The sequence below is a fragment of the Myxine glutinosa genome, chromosome 5 (genome assembly GCF_964187855.1).
Source record: "Myxine glutinosa chromosome 5, kmMyxGlut1.1, whole genome shotgun sequence".
NCBI lineage: Eukaryota > Metazoa > Chordata > Myxini > Myxiniformes > Myxinidae > Myxine > Myxine glutinosa.
This window is the reverse complement of record NC_136265.1, coordinates 91667431-91682610: the sequence shown is the minus strand read 5'-3', so window position 1 is coordinate 91682610 and position 15180 is coordinate 91667431. Positions and strand designations below refer to the sequence as shown.

At 46.8% G+C, this 15180-nt stretch overlaps 1 protein-coding gene across 1 annotated transcript in view; it reads right to left on the bottom strand.

Moving 5' to 3' along the window:
• Window positions 1-10699: 10699 nt before the first annotated feature.
• LOC137428460 (uncharacterized) overlaps window positions 10700-15180 on the bottom strand; it is a 56593-nt gene continuing 52112 nt past the window's right edge. The window contains exon 4 of the mRNA XM_068118376.2: window positions 10700-11320. Coding sequence (XP_067974477.2) covers window positions 10700-11320 — 621 coding nt within the window. The remainder of the gene's footprint in view (window positions 11321-15180) is intronic.

The following is a 15180-nucleotide window of genomic DNA, read 5'->3' as shown; positions in this document are numbered from 1 at the left end:
GCGAACATTAATCACACAGAAAGACAAACCGACACATAAAACATATAACATAGGGAGCGGTAGACAAGATGGGGAGAGAGGGGGAAGGACACAAACACAACATTTGAGAGCAGGGACCGAGAGACATGGAGACATCGAGAGATCTGAGAGAGGGCGAGGGCTTGGGGGGGGGGGGGGCGTGGGAAGGGGGCGGTGGGAGAGGTATAAAACATATGGACACTGCCAGGACTTCCAGGAAAGAAGTTGGAATTTCAAACAAGGTGGATCTGGGGTGAATTAGCGGGGGTAGAAAAGATCAAGGTTTTGGATGGGGGAAGATAAGAGATGGTGGTGAACAGCTGTTTTAAAGACCTGGAGGGAGGAGTGGGATTGAAGGGAGTGAGGGAGTTTGTTCCAGAGGCGGGAGAAAAGAGGAATGAAAGAGTGAAGGTGAGCAGAGAGCCGAGATTTCGGCAGTTTAACCATCAGAGGGTTGCTGGCAGATCTTGTGCGACCTGTAGGAATATTTGGGGGACAGAGCACAGAGAGAGCTGGGGGTGCAAGGCCGGAGAGGAGTCGGTAGAAGACAGAAAGACCACCTACCTGCCTGCGGTGAGTGAGTGAAAGGCCCTCAGAGATGGCTTCATCGCGGGAGATTCCAATAATTCTGAAAGCTTTGGTTTCAACAGCGTGAAGCCGAGCTAGGTGTGAGGCAGGAGCACCGGCCCATAGGGGAGAACAGTATTCCATTGAGCTGCGGATGAAAGCCTTGTATGTGGTGAGGAGCTCAGGTGTGCCGAGGAAGGACTTCGCACGACGGAGGATGCCCAGTCGGCGACTGGCTTTGGAGGCCAGCTTGGAAATGTGGTTTTCCCAAGAAAGATCATGGCAGATAGTGAGACCCAAAATCTTGAGCGACAGAACTTCTTGGAGAGGATTGTTGAGAAAGTAGATGGGAGGGTTGTCCAGTCGATCTTTTCGGAGAGACATAGTAAGAGTGTGAGATTTGTCAGGATTGAAGGACATGTTCCACTTGTTTGACCAGTCTGTGATTTTGTCCAGGTCTTCAGAGAGTGAGGAGGCAGCAGACTGCCGATCTGAGGGAAGAGGAATGGAGCGGCAGAGAGTGGAGTCATCAGCAAAGAGATAGAGAGGATTTTCGAGAGAGTCAGAGAGATCATTGATGAAGACCAGAAAAAGCACGGGGCCCAGAACACTGCCTTGGGGAACTCCAGCCTGAACAGGAAGAGGAGATGAGAGAAACCCATTCAGGGCCACACGTTGACGACGACTAGAGAGGAAGTCCGCCAGCCATGCGTGGAGATTTCCATGGATACCAAAGGAGGAGAGTTTGGTGAGCAGAGCGGGGTGCCAGACCGTGTCGAAGGCACGTGATATGTCGAGGGAGACAGCTCTAATTTCCTGTTTGGCATTGAGGACCTCCATCCATTGTTGAGACAGCAGAAGCAGCATGTCCAGAGTAGAGTGACCTGGTCTGAAACCAAATTGATGATCAGAGATCAAGCCATTGGAGAAGAGGAAAGATTTCATATCCGAAGCAATGATGGATTCCATGACTTTGCTGATAATTGGGAGAAGGCTGATTGGTCTGTAGTTGCTAGGATCTGTTTTTGCACCTTTTTTGTGCAAAGCGGTGATGTTGGCTGATTTCCAAGCAGATGGCAGTTGACCTTGAGCAAAAGAGAGGGTGAAGAGAACAGAGAGAGGGTGAGATAGAGCAGCAGAGCAGGATTTTAGGACCCGTGGGCTGATGCCGTCGGGTCCAGTTGCAGAATCAGAGTCGAGGGTTGACAGAAACTTTTCCACCTTGTCAGGAGGAAAGGACACGGAGTCCAGGAGCAGCAGGGTACGACTGGTATGGTGGGTACAGAGAGGGATGGGTTTGGGACACAAGATTTAGAGGCAAACACAGAGTTGAGGCATTCAGCTTTTTCACGTGCGGAGTCAGCTGTGTAGCCGTTTGAGGTAAGGGAGGGGATGGAGGGGGAACAAACACCAGAAACGGATTTGACCAGACGCCACCAGGATTTGGAAGAGGGAGACAGATAAGAGAGTTCGGTCTTGAGAACGGAGAGATATTGTTTCCTGGCTCTCCTGAGGGTGGACACACACTTGTTTCGGGCTTTGTGAAAGGAAATGACATTTCCTTCCGTTGGATTTGCTTTCCAGGAGACGAAGGCAAGTTGTTTCTGGGCAACAGCCTCACCACAAGATTCCGTGTACCATGGACGGGAGGAAGGGTATGACAACTGAAGACGAGATGGGATAATTCTGTGCATGAGAGAGAGCAATTTACTTTGGAAGAATTCCCAGGATGAGTTGATGTCAGAGGTGGTAGAGATGGGAGACCAGTCCAGATGATTGATGGCTGCTTGAAGACCGTGCCAGTTGGCCTGAGTGAAATGCCAGACTCGTCGACGCTGAGCAGGCTCCCTGAGGATGGTCAGAGAGATGTCCACTTTAACAAGGACATGATCAGATGATCCGATCGGAGCAGAAGAAGAGCAGCAGACATTTTCAGGGAAGTTAGTCATAACCAAGTCCAGAAGAGAAGATGTTCCGTTGACTGAGATCCGGGTCGGGAAATTGACAGATTGTGTCAGTCCCAGTGAGTCGCAGAAGTCCTTTGCTGAGGAGCCATGGCTGGTGAGAGAGGTACCCACACCCAGCCAACTGGCATGATGACAGTTGAAATCACCACATATGAGGAAGAGAGAGTTGGGATGAGTAGATAGAAGTTGGTCCATATCATCAGACAGCGAGATGTAGATTGAGTCATCACTGTTTGGTGGACGGTACAACACACATATGAACAAGAGGTGGGAGCGAAGGGGAAGCCGTAGCCAGAGGTATTCCTGGGGGTGAGGTGGAGAGAGTGCAGTGCAGGGCGAGTGAGGAAGAGAGTTTTTGATAAAGATAGCAACCCCGCCTCCAGGACGAGGCTCAGGTCTATCATACCGGAGGAGGGAGTAGCCCGGGAGAGATACTATGGAATCAGAGACATCATAAAGGAGGAAAGTTTCTGTTAAGCAGATCACGTCTGGTTTGACAGAAGCAACCTGTATGGAGAGATCAGTTAAGTTTGAACGAAGGCCCCGGATGTTTGAGGTCCATACCGTTAATGAAGAGGAAGGGGGAGCATCAGATACAGAACAGGGGGGAGGAGGGGTAGGGTAAGATGTGGAAGAGGTGGAAGAGGTAGGGAGAGCTGTTGAAGGTGTGTCAGAGATTTCAGAATAGCTCGGAGAAAGGGAAGGATGGGGCGGACAAAAGGTTTGATGGTGATTGGGTGAGCCACAATGAGGTGTTATTTGAGGAGGGGGAAGAGCGAGGCAGAAGGTTGGGGGAGATGGAGGTGAGAGTTTGAAGGGGGAAGAAGCGGGGAGGACGCTTTGAGGAGGGGGAGTGAGAGGGGGGAAATTGAGAAGCAATGAGGGTGGGGAGATTTGAAGGGGAGGGGTGAGGGGGGAGTTTGGGAGGGAAGGGGCAAGGGGAGGGATTTGAAAGGGATGGGATATGGGGGAGATTTGGAGGGGAGGGGTGAGGCAGGAGTCTAGGAGGGGAGGGGCGAGGGGGCGTCTTGGCGGGGAGGGGTGAGGGGGTAGTTTAGGAGGGAGGGGGCAAGGGGGGAGATTTGAAAGGGATGGGTGATGGGGAAGATTTGGAGGGGAGGGGTGATGGGGAAGATTTGGAGGGGAGGGGTTATGGGGAAGATTTGGAGGGGAGGGGTGAGATTGGATTTTTGAAAGTGTACGATTTATGGGAAACGAACATTTATTGCAAAATGAGTTTCTTGTGACCTTCGAGTTAAAAATACGTTTAAGGACGCTGGATGGAGGATGGAGTGCAGGAGAGTTTAGGGAATGTAGAAAAAAGGCACTATAGGAGATGGATATTTTTTTTGGGATGAATTGATTTGGTGAGCAGGTCGAAAGCAGCCTTTTAAAGAAGAAGAAGAAAAAGGTGTTATAAAATATGACGGAATACATAACTTGAGGGGAAAGTGTAAACATTGAAGGTTAATGAGTGAAAACTATCTGGGGAAATGGGGGAGAAACACGTGGTCGAAGAACGAACGAACGAATAAGAATGAATAAACGAATGAGAACAGAGAAGGAAAATGTTTTTTTTTTTTTTTTTTTTTTTGAGTTGAGATTTACACAAGGAAGTAGGCTATGGGTGAAAAGACTGGGAATACAGAGAACGAAAGTTATTGGATCACAAAAAGACGGACCGCTGAGAGAAAAACAAAGCCTCAAGGTTGTACAGTGCACACTGTACAAGGCCTCAAGACACGACACGGCAAACAGACGATCAATTTATGAAAGATAAACACCGAGAAACAACCAAAGTTGCACACAATAACTTCACACACCGAAAGATAAATACAGTTTCGACAAAATACAATTGTGAACAGACTTAACTTCGAAAAACGTGGAGACCGTGTGGAGCTTCGAAAATCCCTGCCGCCGTCTCCAAGATCTCGCGAGATCATGAGATGTTATTTTATCGAGCGGAGGTATAACCGCGGCCGAACAGTTGTTCCCTGACTAAAACCTGATTTACCCAAACGTTGGCCATATCGCGCCACAGCTACTCAATCTGGGAAAACTCTAAAGCGACCGAATGCAAAGAGGAAGAAGACGTACAGAAGAGTAACGGGGTTTATTATTATTTACACACATAAGCAAAAAAAGCAGTCACGCTTATTTACAGGGGACATGAGACGCAGGTGACACAGTGAAAATACTAGCTTATACAGACTTAGTTACTACCCAGGACAGAACAAACAAAGACACTGACTCACGCGGGGAATTGCAGAGTGGATTGGCTGGAAGGAGGTGTGTGGCTGGAGGGGGAGGACTGCACGGAGCTGGCTGGAGCCTGATCCCGCACAGGACGTCGGGCTGGACCTCGACGGCCGCTGATGCCACCGATCCTGTCGTGTGCACGGGATCACGGGTCGGATCTCGGGTCGGATCACGGTCGGAGCCGACGCGCTGGTGGGGGGTCTGGCAGTACGGGTTCTCTCCTCTCTCTTTCTTGGTCCAACCACTCTTTCTCCACCGACAACTCAATGCACTCAACGCAACCACTGACCACCCCTGACGACCAACTCAGCTCTGACCAAACCCACACAACACAGCTCTTGCCATGGACTTATTTTGTCGCCAAACATCCTCTTACAAAATCTCCCCGCACAATACACAGCACGTCTCACCTTCGGGGTTCTTCTTCCTCCCTGCACCAAAACCTGCAAACTCTTAATTTGGTTAGTGAGCACATCATTATGAGTTGAGCACCGACCTTGTGCATATTCCATCACCTCCTCCTGCCGCGAGTGGTTTTCTAAGTCCCTGGTCTCTTCAATTTCAACTATACCCATAATTTCTTTGTTCACCTCGACGACCGCTGGCTTTAATAAAATTCCCTCTATCTCATCGGTCGCCGGCTTTTCCAAACCCCGGGTCGCGATTTCTACCCCGGTCATTGTACCCGCGCTTTCCTCCACTTCGCTCAACCAGCGCTTCTCGACCCACGTTACCTCCTCGTGCACCCCTGGGACCCTTTCACCCACCATGCGATCCATGGTCTCCCCACATTTTTGCATGCGGTCACCCATTCTGTTGGTTATTGCTTCAATTTGGTTTCCCAATCGCTCACTGTTAGCCCTCATTTGCTCACTCTGAGCATCCATCCGGTTCCCCATTTCTCCCATAATGGCCCCCATCATTCTGTTTTCCATTTTTTCACTATCAGCCCTCGCTTCGTCCCTCATTTTGTCCATATAGGCCCCCATTTGCAGGAAAAAAAGGTTCGAATCCACCAGCGGCGCTGCTACGGTCGCGGGCGCCGTTAAATTTGGTGCCGCTACACCCACGTGTGCGAGGACGCCATTTTGTGCGTCTGAGACCTCTGCAACCACATTGCCATTTTTCTCCTCCTCCCTTTCCTCCACATACATTTCCCCGAGGTCCTGGGTCGATTCTACTCCGTCTATCTCTATCTCTCCCACCGGCATCCCGTCGCCTTGACCAGCCATGGCGCGATTTCAAAATTCGGGTTTTGCTTTAAAACAACACAAATTTCCAGCAGTTCGTAATTTTGAGCACGTTAAGCGCGCTTCGGGCCTCGTATTTCACTCCCCGACACCAATTTGTTACGGTCCCCGACACCAACTTACGGTCCCCGACACCAACTCACTCCCCGACACCAATTTGATCAGATGTTATTTTACCGAGCTGAGGTATAACCGCGGCCGAACAGTTGTTCCCTGACTAAAACCCGATTTACCCAAACGTTGGCCATATCGCGCCACAGCTACTCAATCTGGGAAAACTCTAAAGCGACCGAATGCAAAGAGGAAGAAGACGAACAGAAGAGTAACGGGGTTTATTATTATTTACACACATAAGCAAAAAGAGCAGTCACAATTATTTACAGGGGACATGAGACGCAGGTGACACAGTGAAAATACTAGCTTATACAGACTTAGTTACTACCCAGGACAGAACAAACAAAGACACTGACTCACACGGGGAATTGCAGAGTGGATTGGCTGGAAGGAGGTGTGTGGCTGGAGGGGGAGGACTGCACGGAGCTGGCTGGAGCCTGATCCTGCACGGGACGTCGGGCTGGACCTCGACGGCCGCTGATGCCACCGATCCTGTCGTGTGCGCGGGATCACGGGTCGGATCACGGGTCGGATCTCGGGTCGGATCACGGTCGGAGCCGACGCGCTGGTGGGGGGTCTGGTGGGACGGGTTCTCTCCTCTCTCTTTCTTGGTCCAACAACTCTTTCTCCACCGACAACTCAACGCAACCAACTCAACCACTCAACGCAACCACTGACCACCCCGACGACCAACTCAGCTCTGACCAAACCCACACAACACAGCTCTTGCCATGGACCTCTCTTTTCAGACGCAGAACTCCTCTCTCTTTCTCAGTCAAAGCTCATCTCTGTGGGGGGCGTCTCTCATGGGTTATATATAGCCCCACCCTCGAACCTTTGTGAACCTCCCCGATCGCTCTTCCTCCGCCCTCTCTAACCAAACCCCTCATGCTTGGTTGGTTGTTCAGGGCCGGGCCACTCCTTCCCCCTCTGACGAGGTGGGGACCCGCCTTTCTTCCCCAACCCTGCCTCGTGGCCAATGGTGGTTGAAGAAAACCGCCCAAAATGCAGTTGGCCATTGAAATGAAATGAAAGGGGATCTACTCTTATTTCACTCGGTGCAATGGAGTATTTAAATTAATGGGAGACACAGCCTTACCCTAAGACACATAATAAGATATAAGCTACTGAACAGGGGTTTTTATCGTGTCCTGCAATGTGGTGTGTATGGCATAACTACCGAGACGCCCTTTTTATCCTTACTCTACGGAGGTATTTACAAGGAATTATTACATTTTACAGAGGGTGATATTTACAACAATTTACTATACAATACAACACAATAAAAAAAACACAATCCTCATATCCGCAACAATTTATTTCGAGAAAGGACCAGCCAGTTTCGTGCCCTCCTATCTTCCTCACGTGTTGTAATGGCTCCGTAATAAAAAGGCTTATATTCTCAGACGTTGTCCCAAGTTCTTATTGGACGGCGGACACCGAACTCCGACACTCACAACAAGTTGACTGCCCAGGGTAAGTATTCTATGAACACCATCTAGTGTTAAAATGTATTTCACACAAAAATATCCATTGCTGAAAGAAAGAGAGGGAAAAAGAAGGTTCGACAAACCAAGCTAGAATATACCCCCGTTGGTGTTTTCAGAGTGCAACGTCACTGAAAGGATGTTGTTGTTGTTTATTTGTGGTGCCCTGTTGTTCAAGGATCAGATACCTTTCTCTCAACTGTTCCGCATTCCAGGGGTGTGTTCAGTTACCAAGCAGCTAGATATCGCTTGGCCAAGCCAGACGTTCCTTATCAACGGTATCAAATGGAGTGCTTTAGCCACTTGGTGACCGCTCTCCAATAAACTTGGGAACTGAACCCACCTCTGCTGGAGAAAGCCGAAGTCCGACAACTCAAGGTAGACATGTGGGGAGAGGAAGAGTTTTGCAGAAAGTAATCGGGTGGGTGAAGAAGAGATTGAAAGGAGGAATGTGAGGGGAAAAAGAGCGAGAAAGAAAGGAACGAGATCGGGATTGGCAGAGTGGAGTGAGAGAGTCGTGGAGTCCGACAAACACGTGACTAGACAGTCGAGATCCACACATTAAACAAATACAGAATAATAAAATATAAACATCAGAGGACACGGTGCCATTTGAGAAAACATCGCTGCAAGTAATAATTGAGAACAGTTTGATGAGAAAAATACAAAATGTCTGCTTTAGCTTTGAAAGTTTTTCTCTTGGAGCAAAAAGGAAATCAGAACACAAACAAAACCAGAACCACAAGTTCAGGATGAACACGTGACATTTCCAGGATCGAATCCTTTTGAAGAGGGAAGGAAGGTGACAATGTGAGAATTTCTTGGATTGAAAGATTTTCTTGGCTCTGGAGCACTCAAACTTCATATGGGATTGGAGATGAAAGGACACTCATCACCAGGTACCATTCTCTATCTCCACACAGAGGGTCGGGGATTACAATCCTGGGTGGGTCAACAATCCATCAGGTTACGAGAGCGAGTGAGCAGGTATTTGCTTGCAAGTTGTCCAGGGTGTCCGTAATAACTCACTCATAGTTTGCGAAAGACACCATGGTATGTGTAACATCCACTAACTAATGCTAACAGACAGGACCCCCAGCCTAACCTTCATCCGAGAGATGGTGCACATATTGATGTATTTCCTGCATGTGATAAACCAGGATGGCAGTTTGTAGCTGGGCTGAGAGTGAAACAAAGGTGAGATAGCACAGAGCCGTGTGCACACCTCCAGGGTATCGCAGCAGCCCAAAAGGATGGTGATTGGAGGAAAATGATGATTGCATTCATGGAGCACATCAGTGAGACAGAAAATAATGTCGCCTTGTGTTCAGACACAGACCTTGGAGAAACTATAGCAATTCCATCCTTTCCCAAATATCAATTTCCTTACCATTCTTGGGATCATTGCTCATCCCAGGTACGCACGATTACCAAACCACCAACACATGAATGAAAGGCCAACTTTTTAAATAAAGGTATCATGGCATATTCCACCATAACAACCATAACCGAAATTAAAACGTGGCAGTATACTCTGACATGCACCTCTCCTTGCTGACACAGTACATCAGAGTTACACGTGTTATCAGATTTGTTCCTTCAGTAATCAAACCAAAGACTGGTGATGAATCGTGAACACGACACCAACTAACATCTCTTGCGACTCTTGAACACATTTTACTCTTATGTAAATAAACCAGTGTGGACATGGCTGCAAGTCGTCACTTTATTCAAACAGGTATTTTCATGACATTTCAATATCTTGATGAAAATATTTTTCAATCGAAGGGATCTGTGTCCCTTTTTGCACTTCTTGGTAAGTCTGAGGTCAAAAGTGTGTCCTCCACAGAAGAGGGTTCACCATTAATGGGAAATCCTTGGTTGCAGCCAATCACGTGGCTTTCCCCATGGGATGCTGGTTTCTTGATTTGGGTTACTGATATCACTCAGCGGAGTTGTGTCAATCAACATCATCAAACTAAAATGGATATATGGCAGATGTTTTATGTATGGAGGTACATATGTGTATGTACGTAGACGAAACTCATTTCCTAAGTTAAAATTGCACATTTCCGAAGTTGAAAGGAGATATTTCATATCAACTGTTATGATGGATTCCATGACCTCTGAAGAGTGGAAGCGGCTGTGGTGTCATTTGAAGAGAACGATAGCGGAGGACCACACTCCTGAGAAAGACTAACAAGGCACCATCAGGTTTTCAATAAGGGAGACAAGTTTGAAAGTTCATTCTTGAGGTTGGACAGATGTAATTTTCTGCGTATTCCTGAGAGTGGAACCCAATAAAAAGCATTTCACACAATGTACATTTCCATGGGTGTTTTCCATTGTGAATTTTTAAATCTCTTTCGATGTCGCACAAATTCTTGTTGGTTATTATCTCCATAATTTGGGTTTGAGAAGGGAGAACAGAGCCTTCCAAGCTCTCAAAGTATCCACCTCCACGTGTGTGTGCATACATGTGTGTGCCCTTATATGCACATATGGTTTGTGTGTAAATTGTTGTTGTTGGTTGCTATCTCCACACGTTGATGGGCTTCAAGAGATGGAACAGAAACCAAACATTTCTCAAAGTATCCACCTCCATTGTGTTTGTGTGCTTATGTGGTATTTGTGTATCTAATATGTATATATATATATATTTTAAAAATCTACCAAACCCATCCCCTCTTTTTAGGCTTATCCCCCTTTTCTACACTCGTGCTGCACCCTGCGGTTAATGCTCCTGTGCCCCAATCTCTCATTGTGTATTCTCATGTGCATTTTAAGGTTGGATAGATGAATGAGAGACTTTCCACAAATTGTGCGTTTCTCCAGGCGTTCTCCATTTTCAATTGTCATTTGCATTATATTTAAGGTGAGGTGACTCGTTAAAAATTTTTCCAGAAATTGTGCACATACATACATGCATACAGGTGTTCTCCCGTTCGTTGTCATCTCTATTTGCGGGTTTTAGAAGGTGAGGAAGTTCTCTCAGAACTCAAAATGTCCCCCTCCTTTTTCGGCAAAGGATCATTATTCAGGAACGTCCATTGTGAATCATCATGTGCCTTTTAAGGTGAGATAACTGATTTAAAGATTTTACACAAACTGTGCATTTGAAGGGGCGTTCTCCATTGTGAATTCTCATGTGTGGTTTAAGGTTGGATGAATGATTAAAAGATTTTCCACAACTTGTGCATTTGTGTGGGCGTTCATCATTGTGAATTCTCATGTGTTGTTTAAGGGTGGATGACGGATTAAAAGATTTTCCACAACTTGTGCATTTGTGTGGGCGTTCATCATTGTGAATTCTCATGTGTTGTTTAAGGGTGGATGACGGATTAAAAGATTTTCCACAACTTGTGCATTTGTGTGGGCGTTCATCATTGTGAATTTCCATGTGTGTTTTAAGGTTGGATGACGGATTAAAAGATTTTCCGCAACTTGTGCAACTGTATGGGCGTTCCCCACTGTGAACTCTCATGTGTATTTTCAATTTGTCTGGGCGACGGAAAGATTTTCCACAATTTTTGCACTTGTATTGATGTTCAGATTTCTTTCTTTGGTGAGCGTTGTGAAAATTATTCTGTGCAAACATTTCCACATTCATTTTGTCTCGTTTGTAAAAATTCCTCTTGTTTGTTGCATCTGGTGATCCCTGCGGGTGTGCGTCTGCACTGTCATTAAAGTTGGTGCAGTCTCCCGTGTAGATTGAGTGGATTCACCTGTAAATACAACATCACATGATCTGCAAAAAAATAAGATTCACATGACCAGACAAATGTGCCCAAACATGTACATCGTATTTGTTCCACTGCAGAAAACTAAAAATATATATATTGTTGAGTATATACAGTAATGTGCAAAAGTTTGGGTTTCCATGATAATCATACTTTAGGTATCAGAGTTTTGAGTATGCACATGATTTATGACCAATTTGTGTTGAAATATTAAATTTATGACATCATAGGTCACAGGGTTTGGCAGCCATATTGGATTTAACCTAAAACCTGAAAAAAACATCTTCGCCCAAAGCACCAAATCGATTGACTCAAAGCTTTACGTGATTCATTGACTCGGCATGGTGATTGAAAGTTTATCATGAAAACAACATTGGTCACATGGTGTGGCAGCCATATTGGATTGAAGGAAAAGATTAAACAATGATATCTTTGAAACAGCTTGCACAATTGATGCAAAATTTTACAAATATCATCGAACACCATTCTTGCATTTAATTTGAAAATGATGACATCGTAGGTGATGTGGTTTGGCAGCCATCTTGGATAGAAAAACAAACCTTATCCGATAAACACGAAAATTCACAAAAGCATGAGACCCCACCCATACGTATGCAGAGTGTACATTTTTTAAGGTCATATGTTATGTGGAATGGCAGCAATACTAGCTTGAAAGCCGATACACAACAACAACAAGCATTTTAAGGCCATTTTCCCTGCTAGAGCGGGGGTTAGCCTTGCGGGCCCCATGACAATCTTCTCCATTTTGCCCTATTTTCTGCATCTCCCCTTGTTAACCCCCTTGCCTGCATTTCTTCTTCCACCACCTTTAGCCAAGTCTTACTCGGTCTTCCCCGTCCTCTACTTCCTTCGACATTCATTTCCATCATTCTTCTCAACCAGTCACTTTCATCCTTCCTCAACACATGACCAAACCATCTCAACCTGTTTCTCTTCACAGCATCCATCACAGGCTCGATTCCCATCATCTTTCGCAATGCAGCATTTGTCTTCCTCTCTCTCAACGATACTCCAGACATGCACCGAACCATTCACATTTCCACCCTTTCCAGCCTTCGTTGCTGCTCTACATACATTACCCATGTCCCGCTCCCATAAATCATAACACTTCTCACACATGCAACATACACCTTTCCCTTCAGCTTCAACGACACTCCCCTCCTCGTCAGCACAACACTCAGTTCCCGAAACGTCTTTCATGCACATCTCACTCGAGCAACCGTTGCCGAGTCTGATCCACCTTCTCCATTCAACATGTCTCCTAGGTAGCAAAATGTTTTCATACCTTCCAGCTTCACGCCGTCTCCAAGATCCAACTCAACATTTCCTCCATCTGCAACTCCCTCTGTCACACCTTACACTTGAATGTAGCTGCCACACTGGTTAATGACCCTCTAGACCACTACATTTTTGATGAACCCACTCTACACACATTGTACATTGAATGGAGTTCACTCCGACACCCTTCCTGCACACCGCACCATTTGCCATCACCTTCGTCTTTCCGATATTCACCTTCAGACCTTTTGTCTCCATACATTCCTTCCACTTGTTCATCTTCACCTTCAGTCCATCCATACTTTCCGCAATCAACACCAGACCATCTGCATACAACAACTCCCATGGTAAACCCTCCTTTACATTCCGAGCCAGCACCTCCATCACATCTACAAAGAGCAGTGGACCTAGTACTGACCCCTGATGCACTCCCACCTTCACCTCAAACTCACCACTGTTCCCATCCTTCATCCTTACAGCTCTTTCGTACATTGCCATCACTACTCTGATCAGCCATTCCTCCACTCCTAACTTCCTCAATGCCCATGTCACCACTTCGCGTGGAACCATATCGAATGCTTTCTTCTCCAGAGCAACAAACCCAAGAAACAACTTCTTCCTCTTCACCATGTACTTCTCCTGCAACTGCCTTACAATAAAAAGTGTGTCTGTCCTTCCTCTTCCTTGCATAAATCCAAACTGCATTTCGTCAATCTTCACTTTCTTCCTTATCCTCCTCTCCAACACCCTTTCCAATACCTTCATTCCATGCTCCAATAACTTTATCGCTCGATACGAGCCACAGTCCAGAGGGTCACCTTTCCCCTTGTATAGAGGGACGAGGGTACTCAGATCCCAATCCACTGGAATGCGGCCTTTACTTCTTTCACCACCAGTTTACAGATCTCTGTCATTCTCTTCACACCCCAACTTCCTGCTGCCTTCAACATATCTCCCACAACTCCCGTCGGCCCTCCCGCTTTTCTACTCTTCATTGCTTTTATCGCTTCCTCAACTTCCTTCTCAGTGATCTTCTCTGCCGGTCCTAAAACTGGGTTACTCTCGATGTTGCCGTCCCATTTATTCTCTGCATTCAACAGCATTTCCATGTATCTCTGCCATCTTCCTTTAATTCCATCTGGGTCCACAACGATTTGTCCCACTTCATCCTTCAAGCAACTCACCCCCATCACATCACACCTCTCTTTCGCTATCTGCTTTGCAATCCTGAATACCGCTCTCTGACCCTCTTCCAAATCCAAGCGTTCTCCGAACATTTTCCTGCATGCCTCCTGCGCCTTTGCTACCTCTTTCTTTGCAGCCTTCTTGGCTGCCTTATAACTTTCATGCTCTGCCTTTTCTACCCCAGTACCCTTCGCCTTCTGCCACTCCTTGAACGTCTTCCTCTTCTCGTCAATACTCTTTCCAACTTCATCATCCCACCACCATGTTTCCGAGTGCCTCGGTGGTCCTTTTGTCCATCCACATACCTCACCAACGGCTCCCAACAGACTATCTTTCATTGACATCCAACCACTTTCAAGCTCAACCACATCAACCTCTACCATACTCAGCCTATCTTTTAATGCCTCCCTCACCGTCGGCTCTTTCAACCTCCACACCTTTATTCTCGGTTGGTACTTCACCCGCCGAGCTCTCCTCGCACCTTTCACCCTTAAGTCGCATACAACCAAGTGGTGCTGTGAAACAGCCTCCTCCACCGGGATCACCTTTGTGTCCCGGAGGTGCCCCCTATCTCGCCAACGCACCATCAGGCAGTCAACGGTTGTCGTTGACCCACCTGATGTGTATGTAACAAGCTTATTATCCTCTTTCTGGAACTGAGTATTACAAATCAACAAACAAGCTCCATCAGCAAACTCGAAAATCCTTTCACCTTCTCCATTTCTCACACCATATCCGTAACCCCCATGAACTCCCTCAAAACCGTCTAGACTCCTTCCCACATGTCCATTTAGTTCTCCGCCTACCACAACAACTTCCTCATCTTTCACGTTTTCCATCAGCTTCTCTATTGCACACCAGAACTTGTCCTTCTCTTCATCGCTCCGACCGACCTGCGGAGCATACCCCGAGATGACGTTAACCAAGAGCTTTCCAATCGTCATTTTCACCATCATCAACCTTTCACTCACTCTAGTCACACGCATCACACTGTCCACAAACTCCTCAGAAAACAGGACAACAACACAATGCACGCCTTCCAGGCACCCTTGCCACACAAACTTGCATTTCTGTCCCTGCCTACCCTTCACCATTCTCACACCATTTCCCTTCCATCTCGTCTCCTGCACACAACATATGTCCACTCTTCTTCTGACCAATACTTCCACCACTTCTCCTGATCTCCCTGTCATTGTCCCTACATTCCATGTCCCAAACCTCAGAAACCGATATCCACGTGGGGCATCAGACGTTTCATCATCATAAATGGAGTGATTTCTACCCTTGCTTCGAT